This window comes from Podarcis vaucheri, assembly GCF_965113315.1.
Source record: "Podarcis vaucheri genome assembly, chromosome: 11".
Classification (NCBI taxonomy): domain Eukaryota; kingdom Metazoa; phylum Chordata; class Lepidosauria; order Squamata; family Lacertidae; genus Podarcis; species Podarcis vaucheri.
Genome location: NC_138749.1, coordinates 62,149,324 through 62,170,389, shown reverse-complemented (window position 1 = coordinate 62,170,389; position 21,066 = coordinate 62,149,324). Strand labels below are relative to the sequence as shown.

The following is a 21,066-nucleotide window of genomic DNA, read 5'->3' as shown; positions in this document are numbered from 1 at the left end:
TCCATCTTCCGCCCGTCCCTCCCGCCGTCGCTCTTTCGTTGGGAATTTCTCTTTCGTTCCATCTTCCACTCTGGGCGGTCACAATCAAATGATTGCGAATTGGGGTCGCTCTCGACGTTTGCAGGATTCAGGCTGTTTCCAAGGAGCAGATTGCACCAAAGCAATCCATCCAAATGATTAAATCAGGTTTCTAATCAACATTTGCAGAATTCCAGCTATTTCCAAGGAGCAGATTGCACCAAAGCAATCTGTCAAAATTATTAAATCAGGATTCTGATCCACATTTGCAGGATTCCAGCTGTTTCCAAGGAGCCAATTGCAGTAAAGCAACCCGTCCAAATCATTCCACCAAATTTGATTTAATTCCCAGATATCTTCCCCATTGCACATCATCCTTTCCAGCACGGTCGCCACGTGGGCAGGAAAGTTCCATCTCCATCTCCAAACCCTCGGCCAGTTTATGGAGACCCTCTATTGTGCATGTTTCTGAGTTGGTGGGGCATAGGGTTTGACCTCATCCCCACCCTTTGGCATCTTTCCAAAGGTCCCAGACATTGAAAGGTCCACCTGGGGCGAAATCCAACTTCTCGGCCATCTTGAAATTCTGATTCCCCCCCCCCTCTCCCCATCAAAAGGACATCTGTCACAAGATATTGGGAGGGTGGTATTCCAGAAGGGGAAATGTCTCGGCCGGAAAAGATGGCTTTCCGCCTTCTCAAACTCCCCCCACACGACTCTCTGTTTATTCCTCCTGTTTGTAACTGCAAGGATTTATAAAAAAAAAAGTCTCTCCCCCCCAGTGGTGGGCGTTTGCATAACCTCCAACATTTCTCCAATGAAGATAGGGAAATCCTATTCCATCCCCTCCATCATTTCTCCAGTGAAAACGGGGAAGTCCTATTCCATCCGCTCTAACATTTCTCCCATGAAAATAGGGACGTCCTATTCCACCCCCTCCAACATTTCTCCCATGAAAATAGGGACATCCCAGGAACAGCGGAACCTTCTGGGATCCCGGCGGAAACTGGGCTGGATTCTTCTATCCCGGGAGAGAAAGGGGTGCTTGGAGGATCTGCTTCCTCTGGTGGCTTTTCCTTCTAGGCATTCCAGTGTGGAGGGTAGAGGGAGGAGGAGGAGGAGGAGGAAGAAACGCAGCTCTGGGTTGGCCGGGTTGGCCGGGAGGCGTCCCGCTTTCCTGGGGTGGTGGTTTTGGCGGTGTCCCAGGGTGCCGGCACCGGGTTCAAAGCCGGCTTTCGATGTAATAGACCATCCCTTTGATGCGCCTGCTCCCTACAGACACCCCCGCGAGGCCGCCACACCCAGAGTCCGTGAGCTGCAGATAAAGCCCTGTAGAGAATTCCCGGCTTCAGGAGTTCCTCCGCAAAGGGTGGGATCTTGTTGTGAATGTTGATGCATTTTTGTCCTGTATCCAAAGTCCTGTTTGATCTTGTGGGACGGGTGGTGGTGCTGGTGGGGGGAACAACTGGTCGTCCCCTTCCGGGACATCCCAGAAAAGGGCCGGGCGGGAGAGGAGTAGGGCGGCCATCTTGGAAAAAGTGGCTCTTTTGCGAGCCGAGTCGCTGAGCTTTTTCCCGGAGGGAGTTTCTTGGCGTACATGAAGGGAGAGCCGTTAGCAGATTTCGAAGGGGATTGACCCGAAATTGTCAAGGGGTCGAAGCTGCCGGGCGATTCCAAAGGCGATCGGCCCAAAATGGCTGAGCTAGCGGGTGCTGCTTTCCGGGGGAAAGGGCTGCGCTGCGAGGGGGAGGGAGCCCCCGCCCCACGTGGCTGCCCCCCGGGGAAGATCCTTGAGGGATGATGCGCTCCAACCGGGAAGGAGCTGAGCCGAATGGAAACTCGGGGCGGGACACGACGACACAGGTCAGGGTTCTGAAATTAGTAGGGTGGCCCTATGTCAGGGTCCCTAAAATGGGAAGGGTGGCCCTACATTTGGCTCTGCCCACATTGCGGCACCCTGACTTTTTTTGTGGGAACAGAGCGGATCCCCGGAGATTCCCCGCTTGCTGCTCGCAGCCTTGAATGCATCCCGGTTCAGAGGCACAGAATCTTCCTTGAGCGGTTTCCTGCTGGGGCGGTGGTGGCCTGCAGGGGCAGCATGTGTCTCGGCCTCGCTCTGGCCCGCCTCTGCCTGACCACCGCCCCTCCCCCGTGTCTTGTCTTTTGTCTCCCCTGCAGCAGTACCACCCCACTGACCTTGCGGGACAGCTCAACCTCTCGGACCCCTCGGTCAGCACCGTGGTGTGACGGCCCCCATCGCTTCTTTCCTGCCCACCCCCTCTCAGACTCCCCCCGGGATGGACCAGCTCTTCTTCTCCCACGGACCTACCTTGTGGACTGGTGCCGAGGAGGTGGTCCTGCCCACCATGCCACGGATGGATGGAGAACGAGCTCTGGCATGCCTCCAGCACCTGCTTCCCGTTTCCTTGCGCCCCTTCGAAGGACACCCTCCTGGGGCAGCCCGGCTTCCCCGCTTCCCGAGAGTTGAGGCAACTGTGAGCAACTGGGAGAGTCCCGTCCTTGTACAGTTCTCCGCTTCTGGTTGTCCTCGATTTGGGGGAGCCGACTGACTGACTGACCTTCCTGTCCATGTACATAATCTGCTTCTCTTCCTACTGTCCACTTTGGGGATCACTCAATTTCGGGGGACTTCCTTCCTTCCTTCCTTCCTTCCTTCCTTCCTTCCTTCCTTTTTTCCTTCCTCCTTTCCTTCCATCCTTCCCTCCCTCTTTGTTTCTTTCCTTCCCTCCCCCCTTCCTTCCTCCCCTCCTTCCCCTCCTTGTTGGACAGTGGAATTTGCTGCCAAGGAGTGTGGTGGAGTCTCCTTCTTTGGAGGTCTTTAAGCAGAGGCTTGACAACCATATGTCAGGAGTGCTCTGATGGTGTTTCCTGCTTGGCAGGGGGTTGGACTTGATGGCCCTTGTGGTCTATTCCAACTCTATGATTCTATGATTCCCTCCTTCCTTCCTTCCCCTCCCTCCTTCCCTGCTTCCTTCCCTCCCTCCTTCCTTCATCTCTCCTTTCCAAGACTTCCCAACCACCCCTTCCCTGCTTCTTGCCATTTTCCCAACATTCCTGCCTATTCCCATGGATCCATTGAGCTGACTTCCTCCCTTCTTAGAGATCCATTTGGGTCTCTTAGAGATCCACTCATCCCCTGATCTTCCCTTTATTGTATATTATGCTTTCGGAAACCCAGCCAGATGGCGGGGTAAAAATAAATTGTTGTTGTTGTTCTTATTATTATTGATATTATTATTATTATTATTATTATTATTATTATTATTATTAATTTTATTAATATTGTTGTTGATATGATTATTATTGATATTATGTTGTTGTTGTTGTTGTTATTTACCTGAATCCTGCTAGTATTTTCACTCGTCTGAAATTTATCTAACATCTGGAATTGGGGGTTGGAATTTGGACGTCTCTTCCTAAGGATTCTGTGGATTTTATTAATGATTATTATTAAAATAAAATGTAAATATAAGTTGTTTTATTATTTTTATTATAATTATTATATATTATTCTTATTTTATATTATTAAAATTAATAATAATAAATGTAAGGAACCGCAGAAAGAGGGGGAAGGAAGTACCTAGATAATTAAATGAGCAAGGTAAATGAATTTGGGTGGGCGGAGGATATTCGGAAATAAATTTAAGGAACCGCAGGAGGAGGGGGAAGGATGTAGATAATTAGATGAGCAAGTTAAATGAATTTAAATTGAATTTCTAATATATTCTGCCTATCCAAATTCCTGCTCAAATCTGCCCATCCAATCATCTCCTGCAATTATAACAATAATTACAATAATCCCGTATCGGCGGGATTTTTCAACTGGGTCTGGGGACTAATATATAATTGTGGGGGGGGGGTTTGGGGGGGAGGTTATACACACACACACATAATAATAACATATTATAATATATAATTATAATATATAATTGTGGGTTTTATGGGGAGTTATTATAGTATCATTATATATGTGTGTGTGTTTGGGGGGTTATTATAATATTATATATTTGTGTGTGTGTGTGTGTGTGTGTGTGTGTGTAAAAATATATATATAATTGTGGGTTTTGGGGGGAGTTATTATAGTATCATTAGATACTATAGATAATTAGATGAGCAAGTTAAATGAATTTAAATTGAATTTCTAATATATTCTGCCTATCCAAATTCCTGCTCAAATCTGCCCATCCAATCATCTCCTGCAATTATAACAATAATTACAATAATCCCGTATCGGCGGGATTTTTCAACTGGGTCTGGGGACTAATATATAATTGTGGGGGGGGGTTGGGGGGGAGGTTATACACACACACACATAATAATAACATATTATAATATATAATTATAATATATAATTGTGGGTTTTATGGGGAGTTATTATAGTATCATTATATATGTGTGTGTGTTTGGGGGGTTATTATAATATTATATATTTGTGTGTGTGTGTGTGTGTGTGTGTGTGTGTGTGTGTGTGTAAAAATATATATATAATTGTGGGTTTTGGGGGGAGTTATTATAGTATCATTAGATATGTGTGTATGTGTGTCTTGGGGGGTTATTATAATATTACATATATATATATATATATATGGGGTTTTTGGGGGGATAATATAATATAATATAATATAATATAATAATTATAATAATTGTGGGTTTTGGGGGGATTAATATACACACACACACATATATATACACATGTATATAAAATTGGGGTTTTTTTGGGGGGTATAAACATATAAAAGTTCAAGAGAAATTCATATAAACATATCAATCCATATAAAATCGATGTGTTTTATTGCTGTTGTTGGACTACAACTCCCATCACCCCTAGCTAGCAAGGCCAGAGCTCAGGGATGATGGGAGTTGTAGTCCAACCACATCAAAAAATACCTGCACAATATATATATATATGCAATGCCATATACCAGGCTTTCTCAACCTGTGGGTGCCCAGATGTTGTTGGACTACAAGTCCCATCACCCCTAGCTAGCACGGTCAACTGAAGAATATGGGGGGGGGCATATTCTATAAAGATTTGGGGGGCCCGAATCTCTTTAGCGGGAAGGTTTGGCTTTCCTCCACCCCTGCTTTGTATATTGGGGGGGGGACATCCTAGGAAGATTGACGGGGTGGGGGGAATCTCTTGAGCGGCCCCCCTGGTTTGTATAATGGGGGGCACATCCTATAAAGATTTTTTGGGGGGCGGCCAATCTCTTGATTTCCTCTGCCCCCCCGCGATTTCTCCTGCCCCCCACCCCCACCCCGCTTTTATCTAACCCCTCTCCCCCTAAGCCCTCCCCCCCCCCAGTGACACCAAACGCCGCCGCGTTGGCCGGCCGCCTCCTTTTCCTCCTCTCCCGCGCGCGACCGCGCGCGCGGGTGCCCGCCTGTCTTTGCAGGGGGATTTCGGCGCGGCGGACAGCGCCATTGCGCGACAGCGCCATTGCGCCTTTTTGGTTTTTTTTGCGGGCAGATCCGGTGGCTGGTGGCAATTCAGCACCAGGGACAGCGGCGGTTTTTTGCAGGAGGGCCCCAATTCAGCAACAGGACAGCGGCGTTGTGCAAAGGGCCAATTCGTCACCAGGGGCAGCGTCTTTTTGCAAGGGGGGGGGGCGATTCAGCACCAGGGACTGTGACGGTTTTTTGCCAGCGGTGGCAATTCAGCACCAGGGACAGCGGCCTTTTGCAAAGGGCCAATTCAGCACCAGGGACAGCCGCCGCCTCTGCTTCTTCCACAGGGCCGCTTCAGGACCACGGATAGACCCTCTTGCGTGGCAGTTCTCCGCCGCCTGGGGGGCCCTTGGGCTGCGCCGGGCGACGGTGGGGTGACCGCCATGCGCCTCCTGCTGCTGGCCGTGCTGCTGTGCTTCTCGGTGGCGCGGGGGGGCTGCGAGCCCAAGGTGGTGAACATCGGGGCGGTGCTGAGCACCAAGAGGCACGAGCAGGTCTTCCGCGAGGCCATCAACCAGGCCAACAAGCGCCATGGCACCTGGAAGATCCAGCTCAATGCCACCTCCGTCACCCACAAGCCCAACGCCATCCAGATGGCCCTCTCCGTCTGCGAGGACCTCATCTCCAGCCAGGTAGCCGCACCGTGCCGCCCAAGAACCGGTCGGGGGAACCCCCTAGGGACTCCTCCTCGACGTGATGGGCCAAGCTCTTGACCTGGTGGACTGGTTGGCCCCAGAAAGGACCACCCAGGGACCCCTGGATCCTGTTGGCATGGGGCACCAACCTAGGAACCCGCAGGCCACAGAGATCAACCTAGGGACCCTACCGCCCTAAGGACTGGCCTAGGGACCCCATGGTTCTACTCAGGACTGGCCAAGGACCTCTTGACCCTATGGTCCAGACTGTGGGCTTGGGGCACCAACCTAGGGAGCCCTAGGCTTTAGAAACCAACCTAGGGAACCTTCAGCCCTAAGAGACGACCAGAGGCCCCTTGGCCCTACTATGGAGCACCCAGGGACCCTATGGATCAGGCTTGGGGGGCCAGCCCAGGGAGCCCTTGGCTTTAGAAACCAACCTAGGGAACCTTCAGCTCTAAGGACTGTGGCCTGGGGACTTCTTGAGCCTACTAAGGGCCAGCCAACAACTCCTTGACCCTATGAACCAGCCTCTTGGCTTGGGGCACCAGCCCAGGGACAACCCCCCTCTTTCTTTCTTTCTTTCTTTCTTTCTTTCTTTCTTGCTTTCTTGCTTTCTTGCTTTCTTGCTTTCTTTCTCTCGCTCCCCCTCTCTTTATTTTTTCTCCTTCTCTGCCACCTCACTCCCTCTCTCTATTTCTTTCTCTCCCCCCTTTCCCTCTTTATTTCTCTCCTTACCTCTCTCCCCTCCCTCTCCCCCTCTTTCTCCCTCTTTTTCTATCCCTCCCTCCCTCTCTTTCTTTACCCCTTTTCTCTCTCTTTCTCTCTTTTGCTCTTTATTTCTCCCCCTCCCTCCCCTGTCTATTTCTCTACTTTTTTCTCTTCCTCCCTCGCTCCCCTCTCTTTCTCTATTTTTTCTCCTTCTCTACCTCCCACTCCCTCCCTCTTTATTTTTCTTTCTCTCCCTCTCTTTCACTCTTTCCCCCTTGGGCCAGTCATACTTCTTTGAAGTCTCTCAGCCCCACTCACCTCACAGAGTGTTTGTTGTGGGGGAGGAAGGGAAAGGAGAATGTTAGCCGCTTTGAGACTCCTTAAAGGGAGTGAAAGGCGGGATATCAAATCCAAACTCTTCTTCTTCTTCTCTTTATTTCTCTCTCCCCTCTCTCGTTCTCTCTTTATTTTTTCTCCTTCCTCCCTCTCCCTCTCCCCCTCCCTCCCTCTCTCTTTCTCTCTTTATTTCTCCCCTCTCTCTTTCTCTCCCTTATTTTCTCTCCCCCTTGCTCCCCCTCTCTTTCTCTCTTTACTTTTTCTTCTCCTCTCCCTGTCTCTGCCTACTCTCTCTCTCTCTCTCTCTCTCTCTCTCTCTCTTTTTCTCTCCCTACCTTCCCCCCTTTCTCTCCCCTTTTCCTCCCTCTCTCCCCCTGTTTCTCTCTATATTTTTTCTCCTCCCTCCCCTCCCTCTTTCTTTTTCTTTCTCTCCCTCTCTTTCTCTCCCTCTCTTTCCCTCTTTATTTCTTATCATACCTCTCTCCCCTCTCTCATTCTCTCCCCCTCCCCCTCCCTCTCTCCCTCTTACACACCCACATATTGGGACCTTAAAAATACCCCAACACAGCCCATTTCCCAAGGAACAAACCGGGTCCCCAAGTCATCAAATGGTGCTATTTTGGCCCCATTTACGTCTCATTTGGGATCTCCTTTGAAGCCACCCAAAGTGCAGACCTGATCAACATTTACAGACTTCCTTCTTCCCCCAAACGGAGCAGAAAAGGTCATTTATAGGAGAAGCCAGCAAAGGGAGGAGGAAGTTTCCATGGAAACGCCATCTCAGTTGCTTCCATAGGGTTGGCTCCTTCCATCGATTGCTCTTCGCCTCCTTCTCGCCAGACCATTTCATCATAAATGGTCGCTGGTGGGGAAATGGCATTTAGGCCTTTAATGTGCGGTTAAGGAAATCATATTATCTTGCAATCTGGCTCAGCCGACTTCTCTCTCCGCCTGTCAAAGCCTGGGCATTCGAGGACATACATTATTTAATGGGAGAAACGTCGGAGGGAAATGGCTTCTTGTTGTTATTGTTGAGTCGTTTAGTCTTGTCCGATTCTTCGTGACCCCATGGACCAGAGCACGCCAGGCCTTCCTGTCTTCCACTGCTTCCCACAGTTTGGTCAAACTCATGTTGGTCACTTCAAGAATACTGTCCCACCATCTCATCCTCTGTCTCCTTGCGCCCTCCTCCTTGCGCTCTCCATCTTTCCCAACATCAGGGTCTTTTCCAGGGACTCTTCTCTTCTCAGGAGGTGGCCAAAGTCTTGAAGCCTCAGCTTCAGGATCTGTCCTTCCAGGGCAGATCCTGAAGCTGAGGCTTCAGGGCTGATTTCCTTCAGAATGGGTCTGTTGGATCTTCCTGCAGTCCATGAAGGAACTCAGGGCTGATTTCCTTCAGAATGGGTCTGTTGGATCTTCCTGCAGTCCATGGGACTCTCAAGAGACTCCTCCAGCACCAGAATTCAAAAGCATCCATTCTTCGGCGATCAGCCTTCTTGATGGTCCAGCTCTCACTTCCATACATCACTAGTGGGAAAACCATAGCTTGAACTATATGGATCTATATGTCAGCAAGGTGACAGGACATCCATAATTTCATGGGAGAAATATCGGAGGGGATAGTAGGATGTCCATATTTTCATGGGAGAAACGTCAGAGGGGATGGTAGAAGGTCCATAATTTCATGGGAGAAACGTCAGAGGGGATGGTAGAATGTCCATAATTTCATGGGAGAAACGTCGGAGGGGAATGTTAGGACGTCCGTAATTCCATGGGGAAAACGTCTCTCTCACAGGTCTACGCCATCTTGGTGAGTCACCCGCCGGCTCCCAACGACCACCTCACGCCAACGCCAGTGTCATACACTGCTGGCTTCTACCGGATACCGGTCATTGGCTTGACCACGCGCATGTCCATCTACTCGGACAAGGTAAGCCCACAGCTCCCGATGGTCGGGGACCCACCGTTCTCCTGGACATCTGGCGGGAGAAGGCCTTGATACAGCCATTCGTTCTTCTCAGTAGTCAATGTCCATCTGTCCGTCTGGAGATCTTTCCCATTGGCTTCCTAAAGAGGCCCTTCCACTGCGGAAGAGGGCTGTTTTCCACAATGGTTCCCAGGTCCCCTTCCAAGGTAGCCCCATGAAAAAAGCAGGGCAGTAGACCAAGCAGATGGCCAGGTCTTGGATGGAGCTGATATTAGAGATGTTCTTCCACCCCAGGGGAGGGATGTTCCTCAATCTCATCTTCAAGTCACCTTCCCATGGAGACAGCAGGAGATGAGCAGAGGATGGACCTCTCTGGAGAAGCAGGTGGGGTCTCAAGATGGAAGACCTCAAGAGGCTCTTTCCACCCCATAGGAGGGACGTTGCCCCAACTCCTTTCTAGGTCCCCTTCCAAGGTAGCCCCATGGAGAACGCTTTAGCTGAGCAGAGCATGGACCTCTCTGCAGAGGCAGGTGGGGTCTCAAGATGGAACTTCTCCAGAGGCTCCTTCCACCCCATAGGAGGGACGGCGCTTCAACCCAGACGCCCCCGCTTGGTCCACAGTGACGCTCCCTCTGGCTTCTTCTCTCCCCAGAGTATCCATCTTTCATTCCTCCGCACGGTCCCTCCTTACTCTCACCAGTCCAATGTCTGGTTTGAGATGATGCGCTTCTACAAATGGAACCACATCATCCTCATCGTCAGCGATGACCACGAGGGCCGGGCGGCTCAGAAGAAGCTGGAGACCCTCCTGGAGGAGAAAGAGTCCAAGGTCAGTAGCTTCCCGCCACCCACGCTCTTCTTGAATGTCTCGCGCTTTGTCGTCCGTGTGTAGATTGACATCTGTAAATACACCTTCTCTCTCTTCTTCCCATTGTTAAACATGACCCACATTGTGCTCTTAGGCGCTGGCCAAAGTTTGTTACTCTTTATTCATTTCACTTGCTTTGCCATGGTTGAAAAAAATCGAAATCTCCAACTACATTAAAAAAAATGAAATCCGAAAGAGGCAAAAACGGGGAGAGGAGGGGGGAGACGTAACCTGGAGCTGGGCCAAAAACCCAATTCTTTATTGGAAGAGAGAGTCTAGGAGGGTAGGCTTGGATCATGGACTTGGGAAGGACCTGGAAGGGTTGTCTGGTTCAACCAAGGCAGGAACCTCAAGATGGAATCATAGAGTTGGGAAGGAGCCCCAAGAGAGACTTGTGAGGCAGGGATAGGCAGCTCCCTTTACCTGCTTCCTTCCTCCTCTCCAAAGAAGCTCATGGTCAACGCAACAATCTGATCAGTCATAATGGTCATAATTTTGTCATCTATACCCCCACCCATCAGACTGGGTTGCCCCAGCCGCTCCAACATCTAGAAGAACACCATAAAAGGTCCAATCGTCCACAACTTCCCCCAATCCGAGCTTCTCCTGAAGATCCAATTCCTTCTCTCCTGGGTTGGGTCAGGAACCCCCATCAGAAACTTTTTAAGAAGCCCTTTTTAGTAACTTTATAGGAAACCTTGCGGGAAAGTTTGTAGGAAATTTAACAGGAATCCTTGAAGGAAACTTAATAGGAAACTTTGTGGGGGAAAATTGCAGGAAATTCAACAGGAAACTTTCAAGGAAACTTAATAGGAACCCTTGTAGGAAAGTTTGTAGGAAACTTAATAGGAAACCTTGTAGAAAACGTAGTAGGAAACCTTGTAGGAAACTTAATAGGAAACTTAATAGGAAACCTTGTTGGATAGTTTGTAGGAAACTTAATAGGAAACCTTCTAGGAAACTGTGCAGGAAATTGAATAGGAAACCTTGTAGGAAACATAATAGGAAATTTTGCAGGAAAACTTGTAGGAAACTTAATAGGAAACTTTGTAGGAAAATTTGCAGAAAATTTAACAGGAAACTTTGAAGGAAACTGAATAGGAAACCTTGTAGGAAACTTTGCAGGAAACCTTGTTGGAAACTTAATAGGAAACCTTGTTGGAAAGTTTGTAGGAAAGTTTGTAGGAAACTTTGCAGGAAACTGAATAGGAAAGCTTGTAGGGGGTTTTCCCCGCTCCTCTGTTACGCCCCCCCACCCCGGATCAGGAGGAGTTGGATATGGGATTTGCTTTGAGTGCCCGTCTTTCTTCTTTCAACTGTTTATAATCTTCTTCTGTGTCTGCATATTTTCTCTGTGCACATTATCCATCAGAGTAAAAAAAGGAGCTTTGACAGCCTCGAACCGCTATCCTTTGACAACAAGCGAGGACCCAAGGTATATTTGCATGGAAATGCACGCCGCCCACCAACCTAACGAGCAAAAAAATTAAAATAAAAATTCATCAATCAGGCCACCTAGGCCCAAGGGCACCCCACAAAAAAAATAAGAATAAATTTTAGAGAGATATATACATATATATTATTTTTTTAAGGGAAAAAAATAAAAATATCTCTGGAGCCAGCAAGCAGACTCCACTGGTGTTTTTCTTTTGGGTCGCACGTTCTTTTCCGTTGAGATATGCTTGGTTTGAGCTTGAGTTTGAGGAGCAATCCCATCCTGGACGTCTTTCTTCGGAAGACCATGCATGTGGAGCCAGAGCGAATTTGCGAGTTTATTCCCCCCTCCCTTTGTTTCCTCCTGGACCATCTGATTCCCCCTTCCTGTTCTCCTCTTCCTGCTCTGCCCCTTCCTGTCCCAACAGGAAATGCGAGATGCTCACTTCAATTCCCTTGCAAGGCGGATCCCTTGCGTGTTTTTCCCCTCCCCCTTTCCTGGTTTTTTGTGGTTTTTTTTGTTTTTTGTTTTGGTCTTTTGGAAAAGCAACAGGCGTTTGAGCAGTCAACTACATTGCGAAACCAGCCAACCAACCAATATATGGATATTCGCAGTTGCCGCCCGAGGGGCTCCCTCGCCGTCGCAGAGATGGAATTTCCGAGATGGCAGGGATTCGCAAGATTTTTTTTTTTTTTTTTGCAAAAACCAAATAGCGAGAAATCAATTTGCCACGGTGGGTGGAATCACTTTGGCGGCTGCTGTGTATCTCTATATATGCCTTTTTTTCCTCTTTCCTGTACCAATGCACGACCTTCTTTTGGGGCTGGAGTGACTTCTGTTTGCATGCCCAGTGCAACAACAAAGAAAAATGATTCTTTTTTAAAAATAGAAAATAAAATAAAAAATTAGATTTTTATTTTTTTAAGGGGGGTGGGGAGGAAATGAACCCCACCAGGAGAAAAGAAGAAAAAAAAGAACGAGGTAGGAGAAAAAAACCGAGGAAAAGAAATGAGGAACAACTGAGTCCTTTCCAGGTAGACCTTGGAAAGAGAGAAGGAGGTATCTTTCTGAGGAAAGCATGGCTCTCGCATGGGGGATCGGGGCCCAGCCGACTGACCCCATTTGCTCGCGCCAACATTGCAGGCCGAGAAGGTCCTTCAGTTTGAGCCGGGCACCAAGAATGTGACGTCTCTCCTCCTGGAAGCCAAGGAACTGGAGGCCAGGGTGATCATCTTGTCTGCCAGGTGAGGGCCGGCCGGTGGGGCGGGGTTGGGGTCAGGTGAGTGGAGGTGACCCCCATTTTCCCCTCGTTCAAACTCCTCCGATGTTTCTCCCATGAAATTATGGACATTCTACCATTCCCTCTGAGGTCTGTCCCATGAAAATAGGGACTTCCGATTCCATCCCTTCCAGAATTTATCCCGTGGAAATAGGGATGTCCTACCACCCCCTCCGACATTTCTCCCATGAAATTATGTACGTTCTACCATCCCCTCCAACATTTCTCCCATGAGAATAGGGACCTCCTATTCCATCCCTTCCAGAATTCAAGCCATGAAAATAGGGATGTCCTACTAGCCCCTCCGATGTTTCTCCCACGAAAATATGGACTTCCACCATCGCCTCTGACATTTATCCTATGAAAACAGGGACGTCCTATTTCATCCCTTCCAGAATTCATCGCACGAAAATAGGGACGTCCTAGCATCCCCTCCGACGATTTCCCCATGAAAATAGAGGTGTCCTATTCCATCCCTTCCAGAATTCATCCCATGAATATATGGACTTCTACCATCCCCTCTGCTGTTTCTACCATGGAATTATGGATGTCCATCACCCACTCTGACATTTATCCCATTAAAATGCTGACGTCCTACCATCCCCTCTGACGTTTCTCCCATGGAAATAGGGACCTCCTATTCCATCTCCTCTGCCATTTCTCCCACCGAAATATGGACGTCCTACCATCCCAACAGCCTTCTTCTCTTTCTCCAGTGAGGACGACGCCACCACTGTCTACACGGCCGCAGCCAAAGAAAACATGACAGGTCCCGGCTACGTCTGGCTGGTGGGGGAACGGGAGATCTCCGGCAATGCCCTACGCAATGCACCAGAAGGTAACCTGGGACCCCTCCCCATGGTCCAGCTGCCCCATGGTTGATCACCCAGTGGTGCTCTCCTTCCCTTCTCTAAATCCATTCGGAGGTCTCCGCCCAGCAGTGGGTTGGCCTGGATGAACTCTGGGGTACCGGCCAACCCAGTTGTCTGTCTCCGCCCCCCCCACTCCCATCCCAGGTCTCATCGGTTTGCAGCTCATGAACGGCAAGAACGAGTCAGCTCATATCCGGGACGCGGTGGCCATAGTGGCCCAGGCGGTCCACGACTTGTTTGAGAAGGAGAACATCACTGACCCACCCAGGGGGTGTGTCGGGAACACCAACATCTGGAAGACGGGGCCACTTTTCAAGAGGTAAGAGCGTCCTGGGCACCTCAGACCTGGGTTCTTTATGGAGGGGGTGGTGGGGCGTCTGTAATTTCATGGGAGAAATGTCAGAGATTATTGTAGGACATCCGTAATTTTGTGGTATAAACGTCAGAGGGGATGGTACGATGTCCGTATTTTCATGGGATGAATGTTGGAGATGATGGTACGATGTCCATAATTTGGTGGCATAAATGTCAGAAGGGGTGGTAGGGCGTCCATAATTTTGTGGGAGAAACATCAGAGGGGATGGTAGAACATCCGTAATTTCATGGGAGAAATGTCAGAGGGGATGGTAGGACGTCCGTAATTTCGTTGGAGACATTTCCATCCCTCCGCATCCCGATCAACCCGCCTTCTGCCCAGGGTACTGATGCAGACGAAGTACGCCGAGGGTGTGACGGGCCGGGTGGAGTTCAACGAGGATGGGGACCGCAGGTACGCCAACTACAGCGTCATGAACCTGCAGAACAACAAGTTGGTGCAGGTCGGCGTCTACAACGGCAGCCATGTAAGTATCCCTGGATGGGAGGGCTCTGCCTGGTCCGGGGGTCAGACTGGCTGACCTTTAGGGGTCCCATTCTGACTCTATGGTCGTTTAACAGGGAAGGCTGGTAGAGAAGGTCTGGTCCCAACCTTTCTCTCCTCACCTCCGCAGTTCCTGCCCAACGACCGCAAGATCATCTGGCCGGGAGGAGAAACCGAGACGCCCCAGGGCTACGAGATGTCTACCAAGCTCAAGGTATCATCTCTGCTCCACCTCCCTCCCTCACTAATGTCAGCCTGGTGAGGAACAGTTGAAGGAGCTGGGGAAGATGAGAGCAAGAGATATGAGAGCCACCTTCAAACATCTCAAGATGATTGAGGGTCTGAAAGCCGAGGCTTAGGAGGAATGGTCAAAGGAGATGGCTCTTTTTAGCCCAGAAAAGAGGAGGCTGAGAGGAGATGTTAGGGCCACTTTCGAAGATCTCAAGATGATTGAGGGTCTAGAAGCCCAGCCTTAGGAGGAAGGGTTGAAGGAGATGGAGAAGAGGAGATATGGGAGCCACCTTCAAACATCTCAAGATGTTTGAGGGTCTAGAAGCTGAGGCTTAGAGGAAAGGTTGAAGGAGATAGCTCTCTTTAGCTCAGAAAAGAAGAGGCTGAGAGATGTTAGGGCCATCTTCAAACATCTCAAGATGTTTGAGGGTCTAGAAGCTGAGCCTTAGGAGGAACGGTTAGGAACTTCAGAGGAGATGGAGAAGAGGAGACCAAGGAGATATGGGAACCACCTTCAAACATCTCAAGATGGTTGAGGGCCTAGAAGCTTAGCCTTAGCAGAAACGGTTGAAGGAAATGGCTCTCTTTCAATCTCTTTCAGATTGTCACCATTCACCAGGAGCCGTTCGTCTACGTCAAGGAGACCCTGGCCGATGGCAAGTGCAAAGCCCTCACCAACAGCACCGGTGGCTTGGTGCAGCAGGTCCTCTGTACGGGGCCCAACGAGACCATGCCGGGTATGTCTCGAACCCACAGCCGGGGCGTCGGGTCAGAAGCTCCCCCGCCAAGCGTCTCTATTGGGCGGCAGGCGTCTCTCCTTCTTGGGAGGGTCTGCACTGCATGGTGGAGATGAGATCCTCTTAGTCTAGACCAGGCTCCTCCAGATGTGGTTGGCTTACACCTCCCATGATCCTTAGCTAGCAGGACCAGTGGTCAGGAACAATGGGGAGGTGGAGCGATTGAGAAGGTCCTCTCCATTGGGGACCTTCTGGAACGGGCCTCAATGGTCCCCCTTTCTCCTGCCCCACCAGACCGCCCCAGCGTGATGCTCTGCTGCTATGGCTTCTGCGTTGACCTCCTGATCAAGCTGGCCAAGACCATGAACTTCACTTACGAGGTCCACCTGGTGGGCGACGGGAAGTTTGGCACACAGGAGAGGGTGAGCGGGCCTCGGGAAGGCTGGACGGGCCACCCTCCAACTTCTCTGAAGACCTCCGAGGGTCCAGCCCCTTGGCCGGGGACGGACAGACGCCGTCCCATTGAAAAAGGGGATCTGTGGGAAGTCGTTCCTGGAACGGTTGGCTGTCACCATTGGCTTTCCGCCCACACTGGGGTGACCGGAGGAACCTTCAGGAGAGGCCTGGAGGGTTGTCCATTCGTGAACTTGCTTCCCATAGCTTCTTCCTGCTATCCCCTTTGAGGTTCTTCCCATGAAATTATGGGCGTCCTACCATCCCCTTTGACGTTCATCCCATGAAAATACGGACGTCCTACCATCATCTCCCACATTCATCCCATGAAATTATGGACATTCTACCATCACCTTCCACATCCATCCCATGAAATTACGGACGTTCTACCATCATCTCCCACATTTATCCCACGAAAATATAGACATTCTACCATCATCACTGATGGTCATCCCATGGAAATATGGACCTCCTTGCCCTTCTCACCCCGGCTCTGTCTCACCACAGGTGAACAACAGCAACAAGAAGGAGTGGAACGGCATGATGGGGGAGCTCTTGAGCGGTCAGGCGGACATGATCGTGGCTCCTTTGACCATCAACAACGAGCGGGCCCAGTACATCGAGTTCTCCAAGCCCTTTAAGTACCAGGGACTCACCATCCTGGTGAAGAAGGTGGGTAGACATGGCCAACGACCACTAGGCATCACTGTGCCCTCCAGAGGGCTTGGTCCGCAGAGGTGGCCACGCTCTGCTTTGGTCAAGCCGTTCCCGTTATCCATCTCCTTCCCTTTGCAAAGTCCCGATGGAATTTCTTGTGAATATAATATAATATAATCAGCATCCATTAAAAGCCACCCTTATATGACATCAAGGTCCATCCTTGAAAGGCCTGGGGAGAAGAAGAGGAGAAACGTTTTCTTGCCATGATCTTCTCAACCTTTGTGAGGAACCCTAAGCAGCCCCTGCTGGGGTCTTCCCCCGGCTGCTGACGCCCACTTCCGGTTTTCCATTGCAGGAAATCCCCCGCAGCACCTTGGACTCGTTCATGCAGCCGTTCCAGAGCACCCTGTGGCTCCTGGTGGGCCTCTCAGTCCACGTGGTAGCTGTGATGCTCTATCTCCTGGACCGTTTCAGGTAACTGCAGCCACCCCTTGGTCTTCCTGGTCTTCTCCACCACTTCCACCTCCTCCCTCTACCCCTTGGTCTTCCTGGTCTCCTCCTCCTCCTTCCTCCTTCTCCTCCCCCTCCTCCTTTCTTCCTCCCCCTCCCCCTCCTTCTCCTCCTTCTCTTTCTTCCTCCTCCTCCTCCTCCTCCTCCTCCTCCTCCTCCTCCTCCCTCTACCCCTCCTTCTACACCTTGGTCTTCCTGGTCTCCTCCTCCTCCCTCGTCCTCCTTTCTTCCTCCTTCCCCTCCCCCTCCTCCTCCTCCTGCTCCTCTTTCTTCCTCCTCCTCCCTCTACCCCTCCTACCCCTTGGTCTTCCTGGTCTCCTCCTCCTCCTCCCTCCTCCTCCTTCATTCTCCTCCTCCCTCTACTCCCCCTCCCCTCCTCCTCCTCCCTTCTCCTCTCTTCCTCCTCCCCCTCCCCCTCCTCCTCCTCATCCCTCTAACCCTTCCTCTACCCCTTATTCTTCCTGGTCTCCTCCTCCTCCTTCCTCCTCCTCCTCTTTCCTCTGCCCCTTGGCCTTCCTGGCCTCCTCCTCCTCCCCCCTCTACCCCTCTTTCCTCTACCCCTTGGTCTTCCTGGTCTCCTCCTCCTCCTCCCAGAGAAGCAAGGAAAAGTTATCCAGCTCTGCTTCCTCCCACCCATGAATGGGGGCAGGGACAAGGAACTGGATGGGCTGTTCCTCAAGACGTCACCAAATTACATACCCATCAATGATGCAAAGGGACCTCTGTCCACTGACTTTGCATCACTTATTCCACCTGCGAATGACATGAGGGAAACCGAGGAGTCCTCGAAGTTCCGCCCTCTGCCCACCCTGAACTTCTGGAGTTTCTCGCACCCATGAGGTCCAGAAGCTTCTTTCCATGGGGCATCTTCTAAGACCTGCTCCTCAACGGACGGCTGACCACTGGCCCCGCTTGCTCTCTTGCAGCCCCTTCGGCCGCTTCAAAGTCAACAGCGAGGAAGAGGAAGAGGATGCCCTCACCCTGTCATCTGCCATGTGGTTCTCCTGGGGAGTCTTGCTCAACTCTGGCATCGGAGAAGGTGAGTCTCTCCAGTGGGAACGATCTGGATGGGTCCGTCCGTAAGAGGCTGCAAAGCAAAGGCTGGTGCCACCGACCCCATCTCATCTTCTCCGATATTTCTCCCATGAAAATAGGGAGGTCCCACCATCCCCTTTCACCTTGATAAAAATAGGGAGGTCCTACCATCCCCTTTGACATGGATGAAAATATGGAGGTCCTACCATCTTCTCTGACCTCCGTCATTTCTCCCACGAGAATAGGGATGTCCATCTCAACTTCTTCCCCTCTGGGTTCTTCCCCAGTTAGATGGTCTTTTCGAGGGGTGGCCCTAGAGAGTTTGGGTGAGGTCTATCTCCCCAGGGTTTCGGTCCTTCAGATGCTTGAGGACCATCCTGAGCTGCCCTATCTCTTCCAGGCGCTCCCCGGAGCTTCTCCGCACGGATCCTGGGGATGGTGTGGGCTGGATTCGCCATGATCATTGTGGCCTCTTACACTGCCAACCTGGCGGCCTTCCTGGTGTTGGACAGACCCGAGGAACGGATCACGGGCATCAATGATCCCAGGGTAAGCATGGAAGGAGAACACCAAGCCTCTGACATGTCTCTCATGAGAATAGGGATGTCCTACCATCGCCTCTAGCATTTCTCCCATGAAATTATGGGCATCCTACCACCCCTTCTGACGTTTCTCCCACCAAAATACGGACGTCCTACCTTCCCCTCTCCCAGCTGCGCAACCCGTCTGACAAATTCATCTACGCCACGGTCAAGCAGAGCTCGGTGGACATCTACTTCCGCCGGCAGGTGGAGCTCAGCACCATGTACCGCCACATGGAGAAGCATAACTATGAAAGCGCCGCCGAAGCCATCCAGGCTGTCCGGGACAAGTGAGTCGGACTCCTTTGACTTTTCCGGGTGGGTGGGCTGGGAGGACATGGGGGACCAATGGGGAAAGAGGCGTTGGATTATGGGATTCCATTTTTATTTTTCAGCCAGGTAATTTCCACGTATTTTGACGAATTAACAACCCACTGATTTGAAGCCAATGCAAAGGCGAAGAATTCTTGTGGGAATTTGGCTGGGATTTCTAATAAATTGTTTGGCTGCGATTTCTAATAAATTTTGCTGGGATTTCTAAGAAATTCTGCTGGGATTTCTAAGAAATTTTGTTGGGATTTCTAAGAAATCATCTGGGATTTATAATAAATTTTGCTGGGATTTCTAGGAAATTGTTTGGCTGGGATTTATAAGAAATAAGTTTGGCCCAACTCATAGTCATGGACATGCCTTAGACCTGGTGTTCACCTCTAGTGACGTGGGTGATCTGACACTAAGTAAAAGTGAAACAAAAGAAGTGCCATGGTCAGATCACTTCCTGGTGCAACTGGACTTCTCCGTGACCCTTCCCCTCTGCAGGGAGGTGGGACCAATTCGTATGGTCCGCCCCCGCCACTTAATGGATCCAAATGGTTTCCAGAGAGTGGTAGGGGATGCTTTAGCCCATGTTGATGGCCTTTCAGCTGATTCCCTGGTGGCCCACTGGAATGCAGAGTTAACCAGGGCTATCGACTGTCTGGCTCCGAAGTGCCCTCTCCGACTGCATGGAGCCCAGACAGCCCCATGGTTTTCTTCGGAGCTGAGGGCGATGAAACAATCGCTGAGATAGCTAGAGCGTCGGTGGCAGAAAACTCACTCCGAATCTGACCGGACACAGGTTAGAGCTCAACGTCGAGCCTACCAAGTGGCGATAGCTACGGAGAAGAAGACTTTCTTCACCGCCTCTATTGCATCTGCAGGAAATAGTAGCAGGAGACTCTTTCAGGTGGTCCGCAATTTAAAGGAACCACCTTTACCACCGGGGCCTTGTAAAGACCCCAAGATCTCCTGCAATTATTTTGCTAAGTTTTTTGCAGATAAAATCACTCATATTCAGAAGGAGCTAGACACCACCGTGGGAGCAGGGCTGGGGCGGGAGAGTGCTAGAGCTCTGTCTGGTCAAGTTGCATGGAATCAATTTCAATCCGTTACCCCCGAGGATGTGGACAGGCTGCTTGGACACGTGAAACCAACCACCTTTCTCCTTGATCCTTGCCCATCCTGGCTAATAAAAGCAAGCCAGGAAGGGCTGGGAGATGGGCTCTGCGGGGTGGTGAATACTTCCCTCTGTGAGGGAACATTCCCAGATCCGCTGAAAGAGGCGGTCATTAAACCGCTTCTTAAAAAACCATCTTTAGACCCGGCCAGTATGGCCAACTATCGCCCAGTCTCAAATCTTCCATTCTTGGGCAAGGTGATTGAGCGCGTGGTTGCTGAACAACTCCAGGCATGCCTGGAGGATGCGGACCATTTGGATCCCTTCCAATCGGGATTCAGGCCTCACTATGGGACTGAAACTGCCTTGGTCGCGCTGGTTGATGATCTCCGGTGAGCTAGGGACAAAGGTGAGAGTTGTTTCCTGGTTCTGCTGGATCTCTCAGCGGCCTTTGATACAATCGACCATAACATCCTTCTGGACCGTCTAGAGGGGTTGGGAGCTGGGGGCACTGTTATACAGTGGTTTCGCTCCTTCCTCCTGGGCCGTGTTCAGAAAGTGGTGGGGGGGATGAGTGTTCAGACCCCTGGGCCCTCACTTGTGGGGTGCCTCAGGGTTCCGTCCTCTCCCCCATGCTATTTAACATCTATATGAAGCCGCTGGGAGAGATCATCAGGGGGTTTGGACTGGGTGTCCATCAATATGCAGTTGATACGCAGCTCTACCTCTCTTTCAAATCAGAACCAGTGAAGGCGGTGAAGGTCCTGTGTGAGTGCCTGGAGGTGGTTGGAGGATGGATGGCGGCTAATGGATTGAAGCTGAATCCTGACAAGACAGAAGTACTGTTTTTGGGGGACAGGAGGCGGGCAGGTGTGGAGGATTCCCTGGTCCTGAATGGGGTAACTTTGCCCCTGAAGGACCAGGTGCGCAGCCTGGGAGTCATTTTGGACTCACAGCTGTCCATGGAAGCACAGGTCAAATCTGTATCCAGGGCAGCTGTCTACCAGCTCCATCT

The 21,066-nt window shown here is 50.7% G+C and overlaps 2 protein-coding genes and 1 long non-coding RNA gene across 14 annotated transcripts in view; 2 read left to right on the top strand and 1 right to left on the bottom strand.

Annotated features, from left to right (window-relative positions):
- LOC309542665 (glutamate receptor ionotropic, NMDA 1) overlaps positions 1 to 3,516 on the top strand; it is a 29,771-nt gene extending 26,255 nt beyond the window's left edge. For 4 of the 6 annotated variants that reach the window (XM_082241520.1, XM_082241521.1, XM_082241519.1 and 1 more), the window contains one exon: positions 2,197 to 3,516. In XM_082241520.1, the coding sequence (XP_082097646.1) occupies positions 2,197 to 2,265 (69 nt within the window). In that variant the 3' untranslated portion in view covers positions 2,266 to 3,516. Of the gene's footprint in view, positions 1 to 1,296; positions 1,388 to 2,196 lie in introns of all 6 variants that reach the window. The other 2 variants (XR_014224345.1, XR_014224346.1) reach the window with 1 other exon arrangement.
- The window catches only part of LOC309542764, a 33,453-nt gene extending 22,123 nt beyond the window's left edge, over positions 1 to 11,330 (bottom strand). For both annotated transcript variants that reach the window (XR_014224406.1, XR_014224407.1), the window contains exon 1: positions 10,691 to 11,330. This is a non-coding gene — a long non-coding RNA (uncharacterized lncRNA). The remainder of the gene's footprint in view (positions 1 to 10,690) is intronic.
- LOC309542666 (glutamate receptor ionotropic, NMDA 1-like) overlaps positions 5,630 to 21,066 on the top strand; it is a 30,690-nt gene continuing 15,253 nt past the window's right edge. For 4 of the 6 annotated variants that reach the window (XR_014224347.1, XR_014224348.1, XM_082241527.1 and 1 more), the window contains exons 1-16: positions 5,630 to 6,119; positions 8,965 to 9,099; positions 9,749 to 9,925; positions 11,337 to 11,399; positions 12,543 to 12,643; positions 13,395 to 13,516; positions 13,695 to 13,869; positions 14,248 to 14,392; positions 14,540 to 14,623; positions 15,242 to 15,377; positions 15,672 to 15,799; positions 16,338 to 16,502; positions 16,846 to 16,964; positions 17,927 to 18,039; positions 18,436 to 18,584; positions 18,749 to 18,906. Coding sequence is in view for 4 of the 6 variants with exons in the window: in XM_082241527.1 (XP_082097653.1) it covers positions 5,871 to 6,119; positions 8,965 to 9,099; positions 9,749 to 9,925; positions 11,337 to 11,399; positions 12,543 to 12,643; positions 13,395 to 13,516; positions 13,695 to 13,869; positions 14,248 to 14,392; positions 14,540 to 14,623; positions 15,242 to 15,377; positions 15,672 to 15,799; positions 16,338 to 16,502; positions 16,846 to 16,964; positions 17,927 to 18,039; positions 18,436 to 18,584; positions 18,749 to 18,906 (2,219 nt within the window). In the remaining 2 variants the exon portion in view is untranslated. The remainder of the gene's footprint in view (positions 6,120 to 8,964; positions 9,100 to 9,748; positions 9,926 to 11,336; positions 11,400 to 12,542; positions 12,644 to 13,394; positions 13,517 to 13,694; positions 13,870 to 14,247; positions 14,393 to 14,539; positions 14,624 to 15,241; positions 15,378 to 15,671; positions 15,800 to 16,337; positions 16,503 to 16,845; positions 16,965 to 17,926; positions 18,040 to 18,435; positions 18,585 to 18,748; positions 18,907 to 21,066) is intronic. The other 2 variants (XM_082241528.1, XM_082241526.1) reach the window with 1 other exon arrangement.